At 42.4% G+C, this 19,978-nt stretch overlaps 1 protein-coding gene across 1 annotated transcript in view; it reads right to left on the reverse strand.

The window, feature by feature from the left end:
* dnah2 (dynein, axonemal, heavy chain 2) overlaps positions 1 to 19,978 on the reverse strand; it is a 161,853-nt gene that overhangs the window by 46,901 nt on the left and 94,974 nt on the right. The window contains 9 exon segments of the mRNA XM_046851713.1: positions 1,263 to 1,380; positions 4,021 to 4,239; positions 6,059 to 6,184; positions 6,805 to 6,957; positions 12,814 to 12,941; positions 13,083 to 13,263; positions 13,398 to 13,587; positions 18,616 to 18,719; positions 18,931 to 19,119. Of these exon segments, the coding sequence (XP_046707669.1) occupies positions 1,263 to 1,380; positions 4,021 to 4,239; positions 6,059 to 6,184; positions 6,805 to 6,957; positions 12,814 to 12,941; positions 13,083 to 13,263; positions 13,398 to 13,587; positions 18,616 to 18,719; positions 18,931 to 19,119 (1,408 nt within the window).

Below are 19,978 nucleotides of genomic sequence, written 5' to 3' on the forward strand. Positions count from 1 at the left end.
AAAAACCTGATAAGAAAGCCAACGTGATTACAACGAAGACATCTGTTGATAGCATCTGTTCAGTAGCCGCTGTACAGAACTGCAGAAAGGTAGATAAAGTAAAGAGGAAAACATAATTAGTGGAGCTGACAGAGTCATGCTGAGTTGACATAACAAGAAAAGAGAAAATGTCGTCAGACACCTTCTGGGCCCTGAGACGGAAACAAACTAATGCCATCCTCGGTCGTCCTGTGACCGGCTGTTCTTTTGTGTGTGCCCATGTGTGCATGTGTGTGTGAATTTGTTTGGGAGGCTGAGCTTAAAGGAAAACAGAATGTACGCCACCAGTGTGAGGTTGTTTTCCTCAGCCCACACGCATGTGTCAGCTTCAGTGCAAGATATCGCAAGAGCTGATGACACAGTTATATGCCGCGCACACAGACACGTTTTTTTTTTTTAAGCTTGGTAGGTGATCAAAGAGAGAATACTATACTTTAAATAAAATGTAGATATATTTAGCCAACCAAATTCTTCACCGAATGTCCAATCGTAAAACATGTACATGGCATACGTAGCTATCTGGTGCTAATCTGACCACGTTTCGATTTCATCATGTACACGACAAAGAGCAAACGTGATATTATGTATTAAAATGGGTGAGTCTGCCGTCACTGGAAGATCACGAAGGATCGGGAAAAACTTCGACCCCCGGTAGTTCGACCCCCGGGAAAATATCGAAACCCGTTCGGCAACTTGTGCATGATCGATCCGCATGATCTCACTTGATCCACCAGATTTTGTCTTCTGCGGACTTCACCCTCTTCTCGATAATGAAGATCCGGCTCAGGGGTCGCCGTTTTCTTTTTTACTGCGTTGCGAGAATCGGTGCCTGACGCGCTTCTTCAAAAAGAAGATATCCAGGACACATTCCAAAACGGCAGGAACTCAGAGAGCGCTGTATTGCTGTGCGGTTTGTGTAAACTTAGATGAATGAAGTACTTTCTCGTAAACAGAGTCTCGAAATGTTTTGATGATACCTCGTACAGCCAATAGTTCACTGTGCCTAGATTTACCTGAGTGGCAACTAAGTGGCAACAGACAGAGATTTTATTCATTCATACCATCATTTTTCATCAATTTCACTTTTCAACCAGCAAACTTATTCATCAAGTGTGTTTGTCTTATTAAACCTGCTGTGCATGTGCTAGATAAATAATTGAAGTTGCCAGCTTTATACAGCAACCCTGTGTAATCACCTCCATGTGAACTGCACGCAAAAGTACCTGCACATGCAGCTCTCATAAGGGATGAGAGAACGCCGTCGGTCCACTCATTGGTGGAGAGGTCATATTCGCCATAGAGTTCTCCAAGACTCACTGCTTTGGGGTTCAGAGGACAATCCTGAGGAGTCATAGGTTAAAAGTCAGGGGAGAGGAAAGGAATAAAAAAAAAAAAGACCGGTGACACTGAGAAGGAACGAGGGACGAGGAAAATGAGGAATGGAAAAAGAAATTGAGTTGAAATGTCAGTGAGGGAGTGGCTGCTGGAATGAGATTTTAAAGTGTACGAGCGAAGACAGTGGGAAAGGTGCGTTCTCATTGCGTGTGTGTGTGTGTTTACGCCGCGCACGCACGTGTGTTCGAATGAGTCAGAGCATGTGGAGATGCTGAGGGGAGATAATGAGGAAACTGGATGAGGTGATATTTCAATGGTGGGACCGACACGGCTTCCTGAAATAGATTATGCAAAATGAAAAGGTGTTGAGTCAGACATAAGAGAGAAGACGGGCAGTGAGGAAGGATGTGAAGAAATAGACGGATGGATAGACATCCTGAAAAGTATAAGAGAAAGAGCAGAAAACTAGAACAGGGATTAAAAGCCATGAAGGTTTAGACACACACACACACACACACACACAAATATCATTAATGACCAGATTATAAAAAATACGAAATAAAAAAAACCCAGGTTGAATTGCTTTTAAATCTGAAACACTATATGGACAAAAGTATTGGGACACCTGACTTTCCCACCCACATGTGGTTCTTTCCCAAACCGTTATTGTATAGCTGAAGGCACACAGTTAGACAGATTGTCTTTGGATGCAGTAGCATGAAATTTTCCCTTTCTCCCACAAGCACACTCTAAAATCCAAAAGAGTGGGGGGAATTATAAGAGCAAACTGGGACCAGCCTTTAAATCTCTTTGTTGTATTTTTCAACACTGTATCTGCACATTTCTCACTGCTATAGCGTTTATATTTATTAGCTGTATATATATTACATGCTTATATACAGTATCTCACAAATGTGAGTCGTTTTCATGTTGAAAATCTGCCATTCGGCCCAGTTTCTGAAGGGAGGGCTTCATGTTTTGCTTCAGAATATCACAGTACATGTTGGAATCCATGTTTTCCTCAATAAACTGCAGCTCCCCAGTAGCAGCAGCACTAAAGCCCCAGACTATGATGCTACCACCACCATGCTTGACTGTAGGCAAGACACAATTTTCTTGGTTCTCTTCACCAGGCCGTCGCCACACATGCTGGACACCATCTGAGCCAAACAAGTTTATCCTAGTCTCATCAGACCACAGGAGATGGTTCCAGTAATTCATGCCCTTGGACATGTGGTCTTCAGCAAACTGTTTGCAGGCTCACAGCTTCAGAATAGGGTTTCTTCCAGGATGACGGCAGTGCAAACCGACTTGTTGCAGTGAGCGGCGTGTGGTCTGAGCACTGACAAGTGGACCTTCCACTTCTGCAACCTTTAAAGCAATGCTGGCAGCGCTTGTGTGTCTGTTTTTTTAAGCAGCTTCTGCACCTTGCAGAATCTATCTATCTATCTATCTATCTATCTATCTATCTATCTATCTATCTATCTATCTATCTATCTATCTATCCATCCATCCATCCATCCATCCATCCATCCATCCATCCATCCATCTAAATGTGGAATAGGCTGCCACACGCCACACTTATGACCAGGTGTCTGCAAACTTTTGCCAATATAGTGTATATAAAACATGACGCGGTGCGTGTGTAATTTAAGACTTTCTCTTTCTATAATCATGCTTTAGGTGCAGTCGAAATAAATCGTGGAGCGAATTGAAAATAGCTCTAACTATCTTAATGCTCGCTGCAAAGCGTGTGAAATGGGTGAAAAAAGGGCCATCGTGGGAAAATGTAATTATCCATAATTGTAGCCTCTCGTAACTGGATTAGACTTGCGCACGTTCCTCAAAAAATGTCGTGCGCAAGAAAACATATCACAACAACGTGTTGTAAGTGCTACCAATTACGGCGTGGCACGCGTAAGAAGCTCGGTGGTTTTATCAAAACGCCACCATGTTAGCTGTAAGTCTGCGTGAGTGCTGTTGTTCTGTGTTAAGCGTCCTGAAGAGCACTGCAATACCTGTGGAGAGTGCCTTTGATGACTGTTGTTTTGGTGTCAGGGATGCGAGACGATGGTGGGTTACGCCGCTTGCTAACGGTGCCTCATTTTCATACTAATGAATGCCTTAGGATAGCCTCAGACAACAGACGCTTTGGAGGGAGCTCTGTGTCAGATCGGTGCATCTTCTTTTGGCATTAAATTGTCTCATGTTCGAGATAATGAGATCGCAATATCACAAACTTACGCTGTGCTATTGTTGGAGTGAGCGTTTGTCTGGAATGACGGCGGTGATTTAAAATGGTCGCGTTGTGTAATTGATATTTTATATTCGTGGGAAATTCATGGGCACGTGCAGCATTATTCACGTAGTGCCCTTAATTTAACTCGGAAGCAATTAAGACATTTTCGGAAAGTGAACGTGTAAAGTGTGTTGTTGTCGCTACAAGTGTATATGATGTTGTACACGAGAGCAAATGCAGTTTTCATGCTTTGGGTATGAAATATTTCGCCTCCTTTATCGGTGTATTGTTGTGTAACGCTCTAAACTGACTTATGTGTGAGAAAAAAGCTGTAAAATAAACCTGAATTATCGCAGTAAAGTGCATTAGAATCTTGACGCCGTTAGCGGAACAGTCGCAGGACTCACGCGGACGAGGTTGAAGCCAGGTTCGCCTTTCCGGTGCATAGTGCTCAGGGTGTTCTGCAAGGTCCTCCAGGTGACGCTTTTGCCACTGCCCGTCTTGCCTACGATCATGGAGGAGTGGCGCGAGTTCTTGGTTTCGTACAGCTGAATGACTTTAGTCAGGGTGAAGGGAGAGACCTGCAGGCCGCTCCTTAGAAGCTCTGCTTCTATAGTCTCTCTCAGCTACAGGGGAAAAAAAACAAATTTAAACAGAAAAACAAGGTAGATGGATAAACAGCTGGTTGTTTTTGGAAGAGATGTAATGATCCTTAAGAGTGTAATAGATCTGTGCATTATTACTGGCTCTAATTTCAAGTTGATCAGCAAGTGCAAACGATCGGGCCAGGAGTATGTCTTAAACTAAATAACCATGAACAATCTCAGCACCCAAGACACACACTCTTCAGAGCCAGATTACTACAAAGGCATTAAAGCACTTTCGCTCTAATTCAATCCCTTTCTCGTTTCTTTTTTACCTCATTAACTGTGTACAGAAGCGCAAAAAGAGAAAAGATCAGAAGCATATTAGCAGGGAACGCATTAGCATTAAGAGCCGAGGGTGGAGCTCTTTGCTCAACATGACACTGCAATGAAACATTTTACAATGCAAAATGGACAGATGAGAGGAGATGGTGTGGGGAATGCAAATGATTTGTGTATATAAATGTGAACGTGGGTACATGCTGGTTCTCCACCTCCTCCCTCGAACACTCGATCGTTGCTGATGCATGCAGCATATCTACTACGCACAGGTTCACTTCCACACCACCCTTATAGCCAAAGGTTATAGACCTGAAGCTTTTGATGAGACCTTGTTTGCACCTCATGCGCATAATATTCCACATGTCTCCCATGATTCACATCTGAGTCATCCTCACTCCGTTTTGTATGAGTCCTTAGGTATAGAGTTTAATGAAAATGATTTGAGTGAATAGCAGTGCACTAGGGATCCTGTATGCAAATGGAGTCATTTGTGTCATTCGGTGTGAATGTCTGAGAGAACATGCAGCAAAAAGTACAGAGTAGAGTACCTCTACTACGTATCCGGTGCATGCCTGACGAATGGGGTTCTAATTGAGTTTTTTGAGACATGTGACTTGACACAGTCAAAAACTACATGTGACTACTTCATTACTCACTGTAAGTGCTTAGCCGATCAATAAACTGACACATCAATCAATACACACAGTTTTGTTTAAGATTATAACAAACATCTCTTAGAGAGAAACCTGATATATATATATATATATATATATATGTGTGTGTGTGTGTGTGTGTGTGTGTGTGTGTGTGTGTGTGTGTGTGTGTGTGTGTGTGTGTGTGTGTGTGTGTGTGTGTGTGTGTGTGTATTGGGTCACCTGACCTTTCTTTGCCATTTGTGGTTCTTCTCTGAACTGTTACCACAAAGCTGAAGGAGCACAATTGTATAATGTATCTTTGAATGTGGTATAGTAAAATTTGGGTTCAATTACAATTAAAAAACCCAAACCTGTTCCAGCATGACAATGCACGAGCTTCATTAAAACTTTGCATGGGTTGGAGAGGAAGATCTTGAGTGGCCTGCTATAGAGCTCTGAACTTAACCATCCTTTGAGGTCAACACTTTTGGGATGAATTGGAAAGCTGACTGCACCCCAGGCCTCCTCACCTCAATCAGTACCTGACTTTACTAACACCCTTGTGACTCCAAGATTTAGTGGGACATCTTCCCAGAAGAGTGGAGGGAATTAGAAGAGCAAACTGGGACCAAATGTGGAATGCGTTGCTCGAAAAGCACATACGATATTTAAGACCAGGTGTCCAGAAACTTTTGGCAATATACTTGAAAGTTCAAAATTTGGGTTCAATTACAATTGGAAACCCAATCTTATCTGTCAAAATAAGCAATGTAACAACTTAAACAATAAATAAGGGGCACCAGATACTCAGGTTTTGTATTTCTTTTCTAATAGGAAGGTGGGATACATATACATTACCCTTAAAATTGATCACCAAGTCATACCTTCCCATAGTTGATTGTGGGCATCTCCACAGCAGGAAACAGATCCTGGATTATTCCATTAAACAGTGGGAGGTCAACCGAGGTCAGTTTAGCAATGTTCATGTCCTTCATAGACATAAGCAGGATCTGGTGGTTAATAAGCAAAAGATTACTCATACAGCCATTTCACAAACCAGTCATAACCTTAACTATTACATAAGACTGCTTCTTTTTTAACTATAGGACATAATGTGTGTTGACACTTATGTTCTCTCTGCCTCTCTTCTGGCTTTATCATCAACTTGAAGAACAGAGAGCAGTGCTAAAACTGTGCAATAACATTTACTTTACACACAGACAATGGCTTGAACTTTAAAAAATGCCAGAAATTATTATTAGTTCATTATTCACAGAGAAAAAGACAGACAAGTAGAGTTTACACTCAGGTAGAAGAGATGGGCTTTTTTTTTTTTTTTTTTTAAAGCTTCCTTTCAAGTTTTGTCCTCTTTGATACATTTTTTATCACAGCCAGTATTCCCAACAGGGTGAAAAGCACAGGATTACGTGTTAAATTCCTATCAAAAGAGGCACACTATAAAGTTAATAAACACACACTTAAAAAGAGCTTATCTGGTAAAGTATAAATAAGTCATAACAGAAACTGATGCATTTTTTTTGTAGTCTAATATGGCAAAATTTTGTTTGAGGTGATAAGTGTGCAGCGTTTTCTACACGTGTGGATCCACGTCTGTGGATGCGTGTGCAACCTCTTCATCTGCAACATCAGGACAGGTTCTGCGCTTCTTCCCAGCGTAGCGGAGCAGAGAGGTGAGTGCACGCAGGCCAAAATCGTAGTGATCCTGCTTAGACAGCTGCTGCACTGCCAGACTGTAGAGTGTGAACACTTTCTTAGCTAACACCTGAGACACACACAAAGGGATACGCAGAGTAAACCATGTGAGTGTGGGGAACTGAAGTGAAAATAAACTGAGATGCAGAAAATGAGAACATTCAGTACGTCTAAGAGGACGTGTGTTACTTTTCATTAACGAGGAATGGAAATCAATAAATATCACAGTGACACCGTAGGAAGCAAAATCTGACAAACCAGCACATGATCTCAAGGGAAAATTCATTTAGACAAAAAAGAGAGATTGAAAACATGTCTTTCTTTTAATAGAATAGAAATATGGGTGTGTCATGAAATCTACAGGCATGCCTGAGACAGAAAGAGTGCCTTGCTGCCTGCACTGCTTTAGTCACTGTGCTAGTAGACGGTGCTCTAAACTAAGAAATTACCTGCAAACATGTTTAAATGGATGAAATGAGCCTTCAAGGCAGCAATACATCATGATGTTGCCAAGATTTATACATAATGCTCTCTAGCCCCAAAGGGCCCATTAGGCTGGATGCAATGAAGTAATTACATGACAGCTGAAGATAACACAGTGAGTTCTCAGTGACTATTCTAGGGTTCTATTTTCATCAGAAATATGAACCTATTCAAAACAATTACACATATCCTGCATTTGTACACAAGCAAATAAACAGAGTCACAGTATAACGTAGATGTATGAAGCCATTAAAACTTGGGCGAGTTAGGGGTAGAGGTTGAGGAGAAGGATAGGGACTCAAAAACAAATAATTTGGTTATGACTGGATAGGTTCCTTCTTCCGTACAAAAGTGGTCGTGTCCTTAACTCCACAAATTAGCAGCACGTTAAAGGAAATGACTGACATTTTTTTGAATGTTGTAAGCCAGTACCTAGTACAGTACAAACTAACCAAACACAACTGAAGGTGCACAAGGTGCTAGTTTTGTCACACACCAACAGATGGCAGCACAAGGCTGCACGCACAGTCACAGGGAGCACCGACTTTCATAAGTCGGTGTGACAAAAAAAGCATCCTGTGTACATAGGGAGCTGTGCAACTGGTGCTCTTCCGACCACATGCGTGACCACGTGTGCTATTCTGACCACGTGCACACTCTGTCGCCGAGCTCTCCTCACACATGAGTTTCTCTCTGTAAACAACATGATCTCATTTACGCACCAACCCTACTCGCCAGATTTGGCTCCTGTGGACTCATCCCTGAAGATGAAGATCCAGCGCAAAGGGCACCGTTTTCACACCATTGAATTTTTCACACCATCGGATAGCAGAAGGTGCTTGACGAAAAGAAGGTTTCCAGGACACATTCCAGAAGTGAAAGAAACTCTGGAAGAGCTGTATTACTCTGCAAGGGGACTATTTTAAAGGTAACAGTGTGTAAACTTAGATAAATTAAGCACAAAGTCCCGAAACTTTTTGATACCACCTCTTATTCATTCATTTTTTAACACTCTTTCTTGTTCACCTCACTCAATATCTGATTAAACATCACCCCTTTAAGTGTAAAACTATATGAGAACTATTGAATGATGTGGCTATCCACATAGAAATGCTTAAAATCTTTAAATATATATATAAGTTCTCCCACTTAAAAAAATGAGAGAGGCCTGTACTTTTCATCATAGGTACACTTCAACTATGAGAAACAAAATGAGTAAAAAAAATCCTGAAAATCACATTGTCTGATTTTTAAGGAATTTATTTGCAAATTATGGTGGAAAATAAGTATTTGGTCAATAACAAACATTCATCTCTATACTTTGTTATATACCCTTTGTTGTCACTGACAGAGAGCAAACGTTTTCTGTAAGTCTCCACAAGGTTTTTACACACTGTTGCTGGTAGTTTGGCCCATTCCTCCATGCAGATCTCCTCTAGAGCAGTGGTGTTTTGGGGCTGTCACTGGGCAACACGGATTTTCAACTCCCTCCAAAGATTTTCTATGGGGTTGAGATCTGGAGACTGGCTAGGCCACTCCAGGACCTTGAAATGCTTCTTACGAAGCCACTCCTTCGTTGCCCAGGCGGTGTGTTTGGGATCATTGTCATGCTGAAAGACCCAGCCACGTTTCATCTTCAATGCCCTTGCTGATGAAAGGAAGTTTTCACTCAAAATCTCACGATACATGGCCCTATTTATTCTTTCCTTTACACGGATCAGTCGTCTTGGTCCTTTTGCAGAAAAACAGCCCAATAGCATGATGTTTCCACCCCCATGCTTCACAGCAGGTATGGTGTTCTTTGGATGCAACTCAGCATTCTTTCTGCTCCAAACACGACAAGTTGTTTTTACCAAGAAGTTCTATTTTGGTTTCATCTGACCATATGACATTCTCCCAATCCTCTTCTGGATCATCCAAATGCTCTCTAGCAAACTTCAGATGGGCCCTGCTTAAGCAGGGGGACACGTCTGGCACTGCAGAATTTGAGTCCCTGGTGGCGTAGTGTGTTACTGATGGTAGCCTGTGTTACTTTGGTCCCAGCTCTCTGCAGGTCATTCACTAGGTCCCCCCGTGTGGTTCTGGGATTTTTGCTCACCGTTCTTGTGATTATTTTGACCCCACGGGATGAGTTCTTGCGTGGAGCCCCAGATCAAGGGAGATTATCAGTGGTCTTGTACGTCTTCCATTTTCTAATAATTGCTCCCACAGTTGATTTCTTCACACCAAGCTGCTTACCTATTGTAGATTCAGTCTTTCCAGCCTGGTGCAGGTCTACAATTTTATTTCTGGTGTCCTTTGACAGCTCTTTGGTCTTGGCCATAGTGGAGTTTGGAGTCTGACTGTTTGAGGTTGTGGACAGGTGCCATTAATACAGGTAACAAGTAGAGGACAGAGGAGCCTCTTAAAGTAGAAGTTACAGGTCTGTGAGAGCCAGAAATCTTTTTTTTTTTTTTTAAGGTGACCAAATACTTATTTTTCACCATAATTTGCAAATAAATTCTTCAAAAATCAGACACTGTGATTTTCTGGATTTTTTTTTCATTTTGTCTCTCATAGTTGAAGTTTACCTATGATGAAAATTACAGGCCTCTCTCATCTTTTTAAGTGGGAGAACTTGCACAATTGGTAGCTGACTAAATACTTTTTTGCCCCACTATATATATAAACATTCTGATTTATACACAATATAATGCTTTAAATATACTATTCCTCATTCCTTCTGCAGAGAGACTGAGTTATGCATACTGAGGTAAATGGACCACATTATCATGGGTGTGCCTTATTACCTAAGCGCCCCCCACACTATCTACAGCAGTGACACGAACACAAACACAGACCCCCAGATAGCACAGGCCGATGCAAATTTGACTGTGTTTCTGCTAGAGACGTGATTCACTGTTATTTGCTTGTTTATATTTAGGATGTGTGTTTGCTTTGGTTATCATAATGAATTCATTTCTCAACACTCACCGACTGGTAGACATAATTTTGCATCCCTCCAACACACACACACACACACACACACACACACACACACACACACACACACACCGCACACACACACACACACACACACACACACACACACACACACACACACACACACACACACACACACACACACAGGTAGCGAAAGCTCATGGCTCTCCGGAGACACACACTCCACTATCTGTCATGGCTCATAACACCAGACTTCCACACTTCAGTGCAACAGGGCAAAGAAACCGCTCCCTCTCTCCTTCCTCTTCTCTAGACTTTCTTATTTCTCCATCTTTTTCTACCTCTTCCCCTGCGTCCCAGCGTCTATCATTCTCAATCTCTGTCTCCTAGGTGCTATAGTCAGTCTAACTCCCACTCCATCTGACATGACACAACATTGATATGTCCATTTCCTCCCATTTGCAGAGGTAATAGTCCTCTCAATAGCACATAATGATACAGGGATTATTGATTGTGTAAGGAGACAGGGAACAGGGGAAAGAGGGAGAATGGGCTTGTGTGTTGGGCAAATAAAGTCTCACACTGACATGAAGGGATCTGTGCAAGGCATGATGCTCGACCCTGTGCTGCTGCTCTTAATCTGAGGTATATTATATGTTATTCCAAGTCCAATCTCGAGAGCCCCTCTCCTCTCTCTGCCAGCTAACTGGGCTTGTGTACAGCCTCAACAAATAAGGCTTTTCCATTAGGACCATGTTTGCTGGAGCAGGTGGGAGCTCTGAGTGGATTTTCTGAGGGGGATTTTATGCCTACCAGGCCATGAATGTGTGTGTGTGTGTTTGTGTGTGTGTGTGTGTGTGTGTGTTTTGGGAGCTGGCGTTACACGCATTGTGTTGTTGAGCTTTGTCAGTCAGGCATTTTGCACATACACCCACCACACACACACACACACACACACACACACACACACACACACACACACACACACTCACAGACATACACACAGAGCATGCATGCTGTGTGCCAGCAGTAAACCAACAGTGGACTCTGTCTCCTGGTGTGTGTCTGTGAATGTGTGTGTGACTAGACTCATCTGTGTTTGCCTATCTGATTCAAGCCCTTCCAGCTCTAAAGCCGAATTTAATACCAAACACTAACCTTCTGTCCTACTCTCTTTTCTGATAATGATCTAATTCTATTCATGATCTTTAGGACTCTTTTTGATAATAGAACAGGCATCCTTAAAAATGTGGATTTAGTAAATAGCCCTGAAAATTATTTTTTTCTCAAGGTCACTCTTCCAACCAGTGTGGATAGGTAATTTCTAAAGTTATCTGGTAGATCTAAATGATCCGGATCAAATCCATTAAAAATAATGCATATTAGCCAATATTAGACATAGGATCATATGTAATGTCACATCATTTATTACACTTATTAGTGCTGTAGGGGTCTAGTGGTTAGGATGCGGCGCTCTCACCGCTGCGGCCCGGGTTCGATTACCGGTCAGGGAACCGACCCCAGCCATTAGGGTTGCACAAGCCAGTGCACTGATAGTGCCGGTCCCAAGCCCGGATAAATGGGAAGGGTTGCGTTAGGAAGGGCATTCAGCGTAAAAATGTGCCAAATCAAAACATGCGGATCATGAATACGGTTGATTCGCTGTGGCGACCCCTAATGGGAGAAGCTGAAAGAAAGTGCTGTAGTGAGGAAAGGATACTTACTAAGAAATGCATATTTCTACAAATTCTACTTTCTTAGTCAAGAAAGACAGGAACAACCTCAAAATATATGCTTTTCATTTTTTCCCACACATCCACACACTCATACAGTATCTACGATCAGCTTCGCAAACCATGATTTGGTGTGAAAATGGACTCATCATTTTGTAAACAGGCGAAGAGGCTTTTAGCACCTATAATAAGATCAAAGGGATGGTCACTACAGTTTTCTGATTATGGCAATCAGCCACCTATTCTAATTTATTAAGGCTGATAGTAATTACTACCTTTGTGAAGGCTTGTGACAAGCTGGTGTTATTTTCAGCACAAACACGGCTGAAACAATCAATGTCTACAGGGATGTTTTTCGAGCAAGAATTTGGGGGGGGGGGGTTTCACCCCAAAAAAGCTTTGTGAACCTATGAATACTTTTATAGGTATTATCGTCAAAAACAAAAATATATAACAATGCGCAGTTTTGAAGTGTACACTGAATGATAGATACAGCTCAATCTGTTAATCCCGTTAATCCTATATGGTGAACTGAATGTACAATTGGTGATGCTATGGTGATCAGGAAAGATGCCTTTGTGTTTTTTATACATATGAAGGTATATGAATGTGTACACCAGCCACCCCTACTGTTATGAGTGCTTAATAAACATACGCCACATTCATAAGCCGGGGTGTTCTCTAGTTTAGAACAAGGCTGAGAATTAAGGTCAGATTACACAAACGTTTACTTGGTCATGGATGTAATATGTTTGCAGTGGTTCAACCTTGCAGTTATTGAAACCTTCTCCAAACAGTGTGATCTCTGCAATCAGAGTCGAGTCAGGCACCACCATAGAGATCGGCCTGAACATGGACTTCAGATTATCAGGCAGTTCAGTACGACCAGCATAACCTGGACAAGACCCAGACACACACACACACACACAAATACAGATATAATGTATGTCACAGTGTAAAACACAAAACAAAACACAAATAGCAGCTTAAATAAACAGTAACATCGAATAAAAAATCTCAGTATATATGTACATACCAGGATTCATAGTGATGAAAATGCCACAGGACCAGACCAAGCGAATCTCCCTGCCCTCAAAGGTGAAATTAGTGGCTCCTGCAGACAACGCTGAGAGGATGGACAGGATCTGCTGTGCCACTACTGACAGCACCTCAATATTAATGCGGTTAAACTCATCGAAACAACCCCAAGCCCCTGTCTGGAAACAGACACACACTTGCACACTTAGTGTTAAGTTAAGAATAATAATTCTGTTTACATATATTTATTATCTTATAATACATTTATTAAAAAAAATATTTATAGTACTTATATAGTATTTACTGCACAAACCTGAGCAAGACCAGAATACATGCGCCCCATGGATTTGAAATCCAGACCATCCGAACAGTTGACCACGATGACATACATGCCCAGAGCTTTGCCCAGATCTTTTACCGTCTCAGTCTTTCCTGTGCCTGCAGGACCTTTAGGAGATCCCCCACGGTGCAGATGTAAGGCTGTGGTCAGGGTCATATAACACCTAGAGAAGATACTCACTTTTACTCAATCTGATTTAAAGACAAACCAGTACACAAAGAAGTGATATGTATGAGGACAGTGTGAACGACAGACTGGTTTAAGGTGGAGGTTGGACTGCGTCATGGATCGGCTCTGAGGATCGGAGGGACAGTCTACTTAGAAGGTTATTTAGAGGTCCAGAGTTTAGCAAGTGGTGCGTCAATAATAATGGATTGTGAGGAAACACAGTGCTCCGTGTGAAGTTAAATGGGCTAAACGATTGTTTGTATTTTAAGTTACTCGAGGAATCGTTTCAGCACTAATTAAAGCATAAACTTCTTCAGCAGTTTGAACTCGTCTGTTGGATCGGACCACTCGGCCCAGCCTCCCCACCTGCATCGATGATCCTTGACCGCCCATGACCCTGCCACCGGTTCACTACTGTTCCTTCCCTGGACCACTTTTGATAGATACTGACTCCTGCAGACTGGGAACATCACACAAGAGCTGCCGTTTTGGAGATTCTCTGACCCACTCGTCTAGACATCACAAATTGGCTTTTGTCAAACTCACTTAAATCCTTAGACTTGCCCATTGTTCCTGCTTCTAACACATCAACTTTGAGGACAAAATTTTCACTTGTAGACTAATATATTCCACCCACTATCATGTGCCATGATGAAGAGATAATCAGTGATATTCACTTAAACGTTCATAACTTTATAATGTCTTAATGTTATGCTTGATCAGTGTGTGTGTGTGTGTATATATATATATATATATATATATATATATATATATATATATATATATATATATATATAATGCAGCAAACACACAATCAGCTTGATATAAAAACCTGTAGTTATTATAAAATATAGACTCATCTTAAAGTTACAGCTGAACACCAATCTGTGTATATAGTCTAAACATATTCAGGTGATTAACTGTGTTCCAAACTATTTTAGGCTTGAGAGAATTTCATACAGAGACATCAACATACACAGGTGCGTTAAGATTAACAAGACACACACACACACACACACACACACACACACACACACACACACACACACATACACACACACTTACACTTAAAACTTACAAAAGGACACTCAGAATAAAAAAAAAATAAGCACACATGCGCACTCACTCACTCACTCACTCACTCTCTCACACACACACACACACACACACACACACACACACACACACACACACACACACACCACTCAAAGACCGACACCGTATGCCCATTCTCTATGTCCTTGAGTGGGTTTAGGATGCCATGTGCTCATCAGCATAAGCCAGGATTAGATGTTTCCTTTTATTTCATGCAAGATCGTTTTGCAGCTGCGCTTTTCAGTGCTATTTTACTGTTTCTAAAGGATGCAATAAAAATCAGCTATTGACTCTTGACTCTCACTTCCCATGTGGAATCCATGAATAATTGATAGTAGGAGAGAATCTTCACACCCCATTGTAATGCATGTACACTGAAATCCCGCGATCCAAACACAAAACGTGTCCGTCCCTCTTGTTCTTTTTTCCCTTTTCTGTTTTTCTCCGATCAAATTAAAACTGAAAGGTGTCAAAAATGATTGCATTAGGATTTGAATATTGCAAAAAGGTGGTAAACAATTGTCTCTGGTGCCCTCCCTCTCTCCCTCTCTTAGATAAGAAGGTTCATTATCACCCTGATACAGATTTGCTCCGCTGCCATTGTCAGCTTTCCACTGCATCTCATTCAGCTCATAATATTACTGTTAACATCTGCCAATGTTAGTTCATGCTGACCCTGAAGATGAGTTGTAATAAGATGTAATATTTCTGGATCTGGATAGACAGCCTTGATCTATGCCTGAAATGCTAATTATTACTATAAAAACACAGATACTATAATAACAAATTCACAGAAGTGTTGAAATTATCTGTTGATATGATCAGTATAATTAACTACAGTGCATCATTATCTGTACTCAAGTAAAATACTGTTAAATCCTGACAAATAATTATCCACTGATTGTTTATAACGCACCTATACGAATTGTTCATTTTACCAGCTACCCCTACCTACTAGTTCACCGTACATAAGTGGAAACAGACCATACTAGGCTTTATAATGATAGTGGCATTATTAGTGTTATGCAGCCCTGCTATGACTATGACAAGTTCACTGAAAACACTGAATCAGGTCAACTAATGGGATACAGTCTGCTTATTGTAATTGTGTGGATGTAGTGTTTGTCAACAGTTTTGAAAAACATAGTGTTTAATTGTTTTTGAGACAATGAGATTGTTTTGAGATTGTTTTTTGTTTATTTGTAACAAACTAGGTAAAAAAAAAAAAAAGAAAAAAAGAATTGACCAAAAGAAAGTCCTGTGGGCAGATGAGTCAAAATTTGCCATTTTTGTCTTTAATAGAAGAACTTATATAAACCTGAGAACAGAAAAGGAGATCTGTCTCACACCCACAGTCAACATAGAGGTGGAAACTTAATGATTTGTGGTTGTTTTTGAGCACTTATTCTGGGTGGAAGACAAGCTTTATTGCATACTTTACCACACAAAACAATGCCCTGAAGCATACATTCAAACTCTGTAAGTGTTATTTAGAGAGCAAACAGTTGGCTGGACTCTTATCTATCAAGGAATGGCCAACCCAGTCACTGGACCTAAATCCTGTTGAACTACTCTGGGGTGAACTGAATCACAAAGTCAGAAAGAAAAATCCAATTAGCCAAAAAATCTGGCACAACCAGACCACTCTTACGAACCTGCCTCCACAGCCTCCACGTCAGGGCTTGCCATTTTCCCCCAACCTGCACACCGAGGTGTCCAGGTCCTGGGCGCAGCCTTTCTCGTCCAGCCCCAAGACCGGGGTTTAATTTCAACATCTCTGGGCTTAGGGATTATAGCTATAGTGTCATGCCACGGGTTGAAAAATGCTAGCACGCTATCTCTCCCCGGTTGTGGACGCTGTTGATTCGGTAGTGGACAGGTTCCAGGAGTCCAAAAGACCATCTGCGGCGTTCCAACAGTATCTCCCATGCTGCTCTCATGGGGGTGGTCAGCGAGCGTAGCCCCAACCCCAACCCAACACTTCATACCACCAAGTGCAGAGACAGAGCGTCGCAATGCTTTCTCCCTGTGCAGGATCCCACACGGCGCCCTGGGTCAAAGCCCCGTGAAGTGACAGATCTGAGGTCTTCTCCAGGAAGAGGGCGTCGGCCAAAAAGTTCTTGACCTGACCTGTGGAGGGATGATTGGGGGGTGTGTAGCTTTCAGCCTCTCCTTCAGAGCAGCTTATATCCCGGGCCACTTGAATGGAGCAGCAGACACCCTGTGGAGACAGGGGTCCAAGCCTGGGGAGTGGCACCTCCACCTCCAGGTGGTGAAGCGGTTTTTGGAGATTTCGGCAAAAGCCCGATGGTTCTCCCTATACCCACCAGCCCCGTTAGGACTGGATGCTGCGGCGCAACCGCAGCTGAGGCTGCGTCTTAACAACATCCCACCCCACACCACCCCACCCCCCAGGTCACGCTGCTTCTGGGACTTTGGGGAAGAGAATTCGCTGGGATGGAATCTCTCTCCTCCTGGTAGCACTGCGGGGGTGTCTCCACCGAGGTGGTAGAAACCTTTCTCCAATCCAGAGCTCCCTCTAGGTCGAGGTTGTATGCCGCCAGATGGCATCTGTTTACTGCATGGTGCTCTCGGCATCGATTGGAACCAGTCCACTGCCCGGTTGGTTTAGTGCTGGAGTTTTGCAGGAGCAGTTTGCAAAAGGGTTGGCTCCATCCACTATTAAAGTCTACAAGTCTGCTGTTTCGGCGTATCACGCCCCCGTGTCCAGACATTTACTGGGCAAAGACCCATTCCTAATGCGTTTTCTCCGTGGCACCCGGAGGCTGAGGACTCCAGTGTGTCCCAGAGTGCCTTGTTTGGACCTGGCCATAGTGTTGGAGGCTGAATCAGCTAGGATGAATCAGCTGTGCCCGGTCCGAGCGCGCTGGACTATTACGTCCACCGTACGAGTCCTTGGAGAAAGTCGGAGCAACTTTTCATCTGATACAGCCCTCCGAGGAGAGGCTTTCATGCTAATAAACAGACGCTCAGCAGGGTCTTTGCTCTCCCCGCTCCATTTGGGGTCAGAGCTCACTCGACCCAGAGTGTGGCAGCCTCTAAGGCTTGGTCCTCTGGAGTGTCCCTCCAAGACCTCTGTAACACTGCGGGGTAATCCACTCCGCTCACCTTTACCAGGTTTACTAGGTACTCCTGGCACCTCTGTCTTTTGTCAGTTGTGCTCATTCACATTAGTCAGGGACTGGTCAGTGTGGTGTTATTGGACTCTCATTCCCAAAGCATTCCGATGCAGCTTGAGTTCCTTAAAGGGAAGTAGGTGTGACTAGAGACGCAGCGTCTCGTTCCCTCAGGGAACCAGGGTTACTAACCTAGAGACGTTCTTCATGTTAAGGGAGGATTTTTTTTATTTTTTTTTTTATGAAAATAAAGTTTAACATCTGTACATTTTTATATTTATTTGGTCAAATAAATCTTCATTCCATTAAAATGACCAAATTTGTTGCATATAAACCAAAGGATAATGCAAGTGTGCAAGATAATAATAAGCGATAAAAGTCGTAGTGTTTCCAAACTTTCGACAGGCACTGTTCAAAATCAAGTGACCAGTAAATGTAGCTACAAAGCAGCTGGATTATGTGAAAATTATGTGAAAATGTGAAAATTAAGGGCCATCAGTGGATGCAAATACTGAACTTCTAACTCCATAAACATGAGTACATGGACTTAGTGTTCTCAGGAGAATAAGTATGACATACTGTATAATCATGCATTTTTCTTATAATGACCACAGGTTATTTGTGGCTAAGCAGCTGCAGTGGTTTTGTACAAGATCAAATATGCATAAAAACACCAGGGAAACTCCTCCCACAGCAGTGTGCTGCCGTACACCAAAGCAGCTTAACACATGAGCAGGAAGGCCATTTGGCTTTCGTAGCTGAAAACAGATATGTTTCCATGGTTACAGTACCTATCGGTCAGAGGGGTGATCACTAAGCGGCCTGAGTTGCCCAGGTACTCATAACCGTACTGGAATTGTGTATTGGTCTGTTTGATGATGCAGTCCTCGATATCCTGCAGACCAAACACAACACACAGGTGGTGCTTTGAATAGTTATTTCATAGAGACAACACAAAAGACAACATAAAACTAGAACAACAGTAAACACAGTGACGTTGTAGTACGGTGCCGAAGATTGTGCAAGTGGATTGTGTGTATTAAAAATTAAATACATACCAGACATTTTTTAAACACTTTCATCCTTTCATCAACCCTGACTCTCACCTTATCCCAGTAGAGGCGGAGTTGACAAAGCCAGTCGAACGCGTTTACATCGCAGCATCCCGCTTTAACCAATTTATCAATGACGTCACGGGCATGAACTTCTACTGTAACCAGTGCCACAATTTTGAGTCGCATGATTTTAGAGAGGTTTCCTCTTATTGCCTCAGAGTAGCGATTAAGCATGGACACCTGCCAAAGAACCACAACAAAACTTGTCACATGATCTGCCCTGTAACACTGCACTGTGCAACACAGATGTTGTGCCCAAATATTCCTGATTGCATCAGGAGCAGTTCGATCTGCTGCAATTTATCCCTTTGTTCTGATATCCATTACACGCGTAACCTTGGGTCTGAAAACTAGTTAAGTCTACAAACAAAAGCAAAGATATCAATCAATCATTGTGCTTGTGCCACAGGAAATCAATCAGAGTGTTTACAGGAAGACCCCCATGGGAGTCACTTATCTCACCTGTTTCTTTTTCATGGATTTTAGTGCAGATTTGTCGGCCTTCTCTTTGCCTGCAATCAGAGATTTGGTGGCATCTGTGGTCCACTGGATCTGGCTGGCTGTTATCAGCATCTGCATGAAGAAAGTACATTTTTACGGCATGTACAAGCACATACATGCAGACAGACGTGTATGGTTGAGGTCACTCACTTGTCCGGGCCAATCTTTAACCCACTTGTCTCTTTTTCCAATCATCTTTTTAAGAGCCATACAGCAGTTCTTCAAACAATCCTTTAGAGTCCAGCGCATGGTTCGCTCAATATCACACAACCATGCCTACAAACACACACACACACACACACACACACACACACACACACACACACACACACACACACACACACACACACATATATATATATATATATATATATAAACTGTTGGCTTTGGTGTTTTGCTGTAGAATTAGGGTTTCAATAGGGATCCAAACAGGACAATGTGCCTGGGCACCAAACAAATTCATTAAAACATTTGGTCAATGTGCCACAGGAAATCAATCAGAGTGTTTACAGGAAGACCCCCATGGGAGTCACTTATC

This window comes from Silurus meridionalis, chromosome 6 (genome assembly GCF_014805685.1).
Source record: "Silurus meridionalis isolate SWU-2019-XX chromosome 6, ASM1480568v1, whole genome shotgun sequence".
Lineage (NCBI taxonomy): Eukaryota > Metazoa > Chordata > Actinopteri > Siluriformes > Siluridae > Silurus > Silurus meridionalis.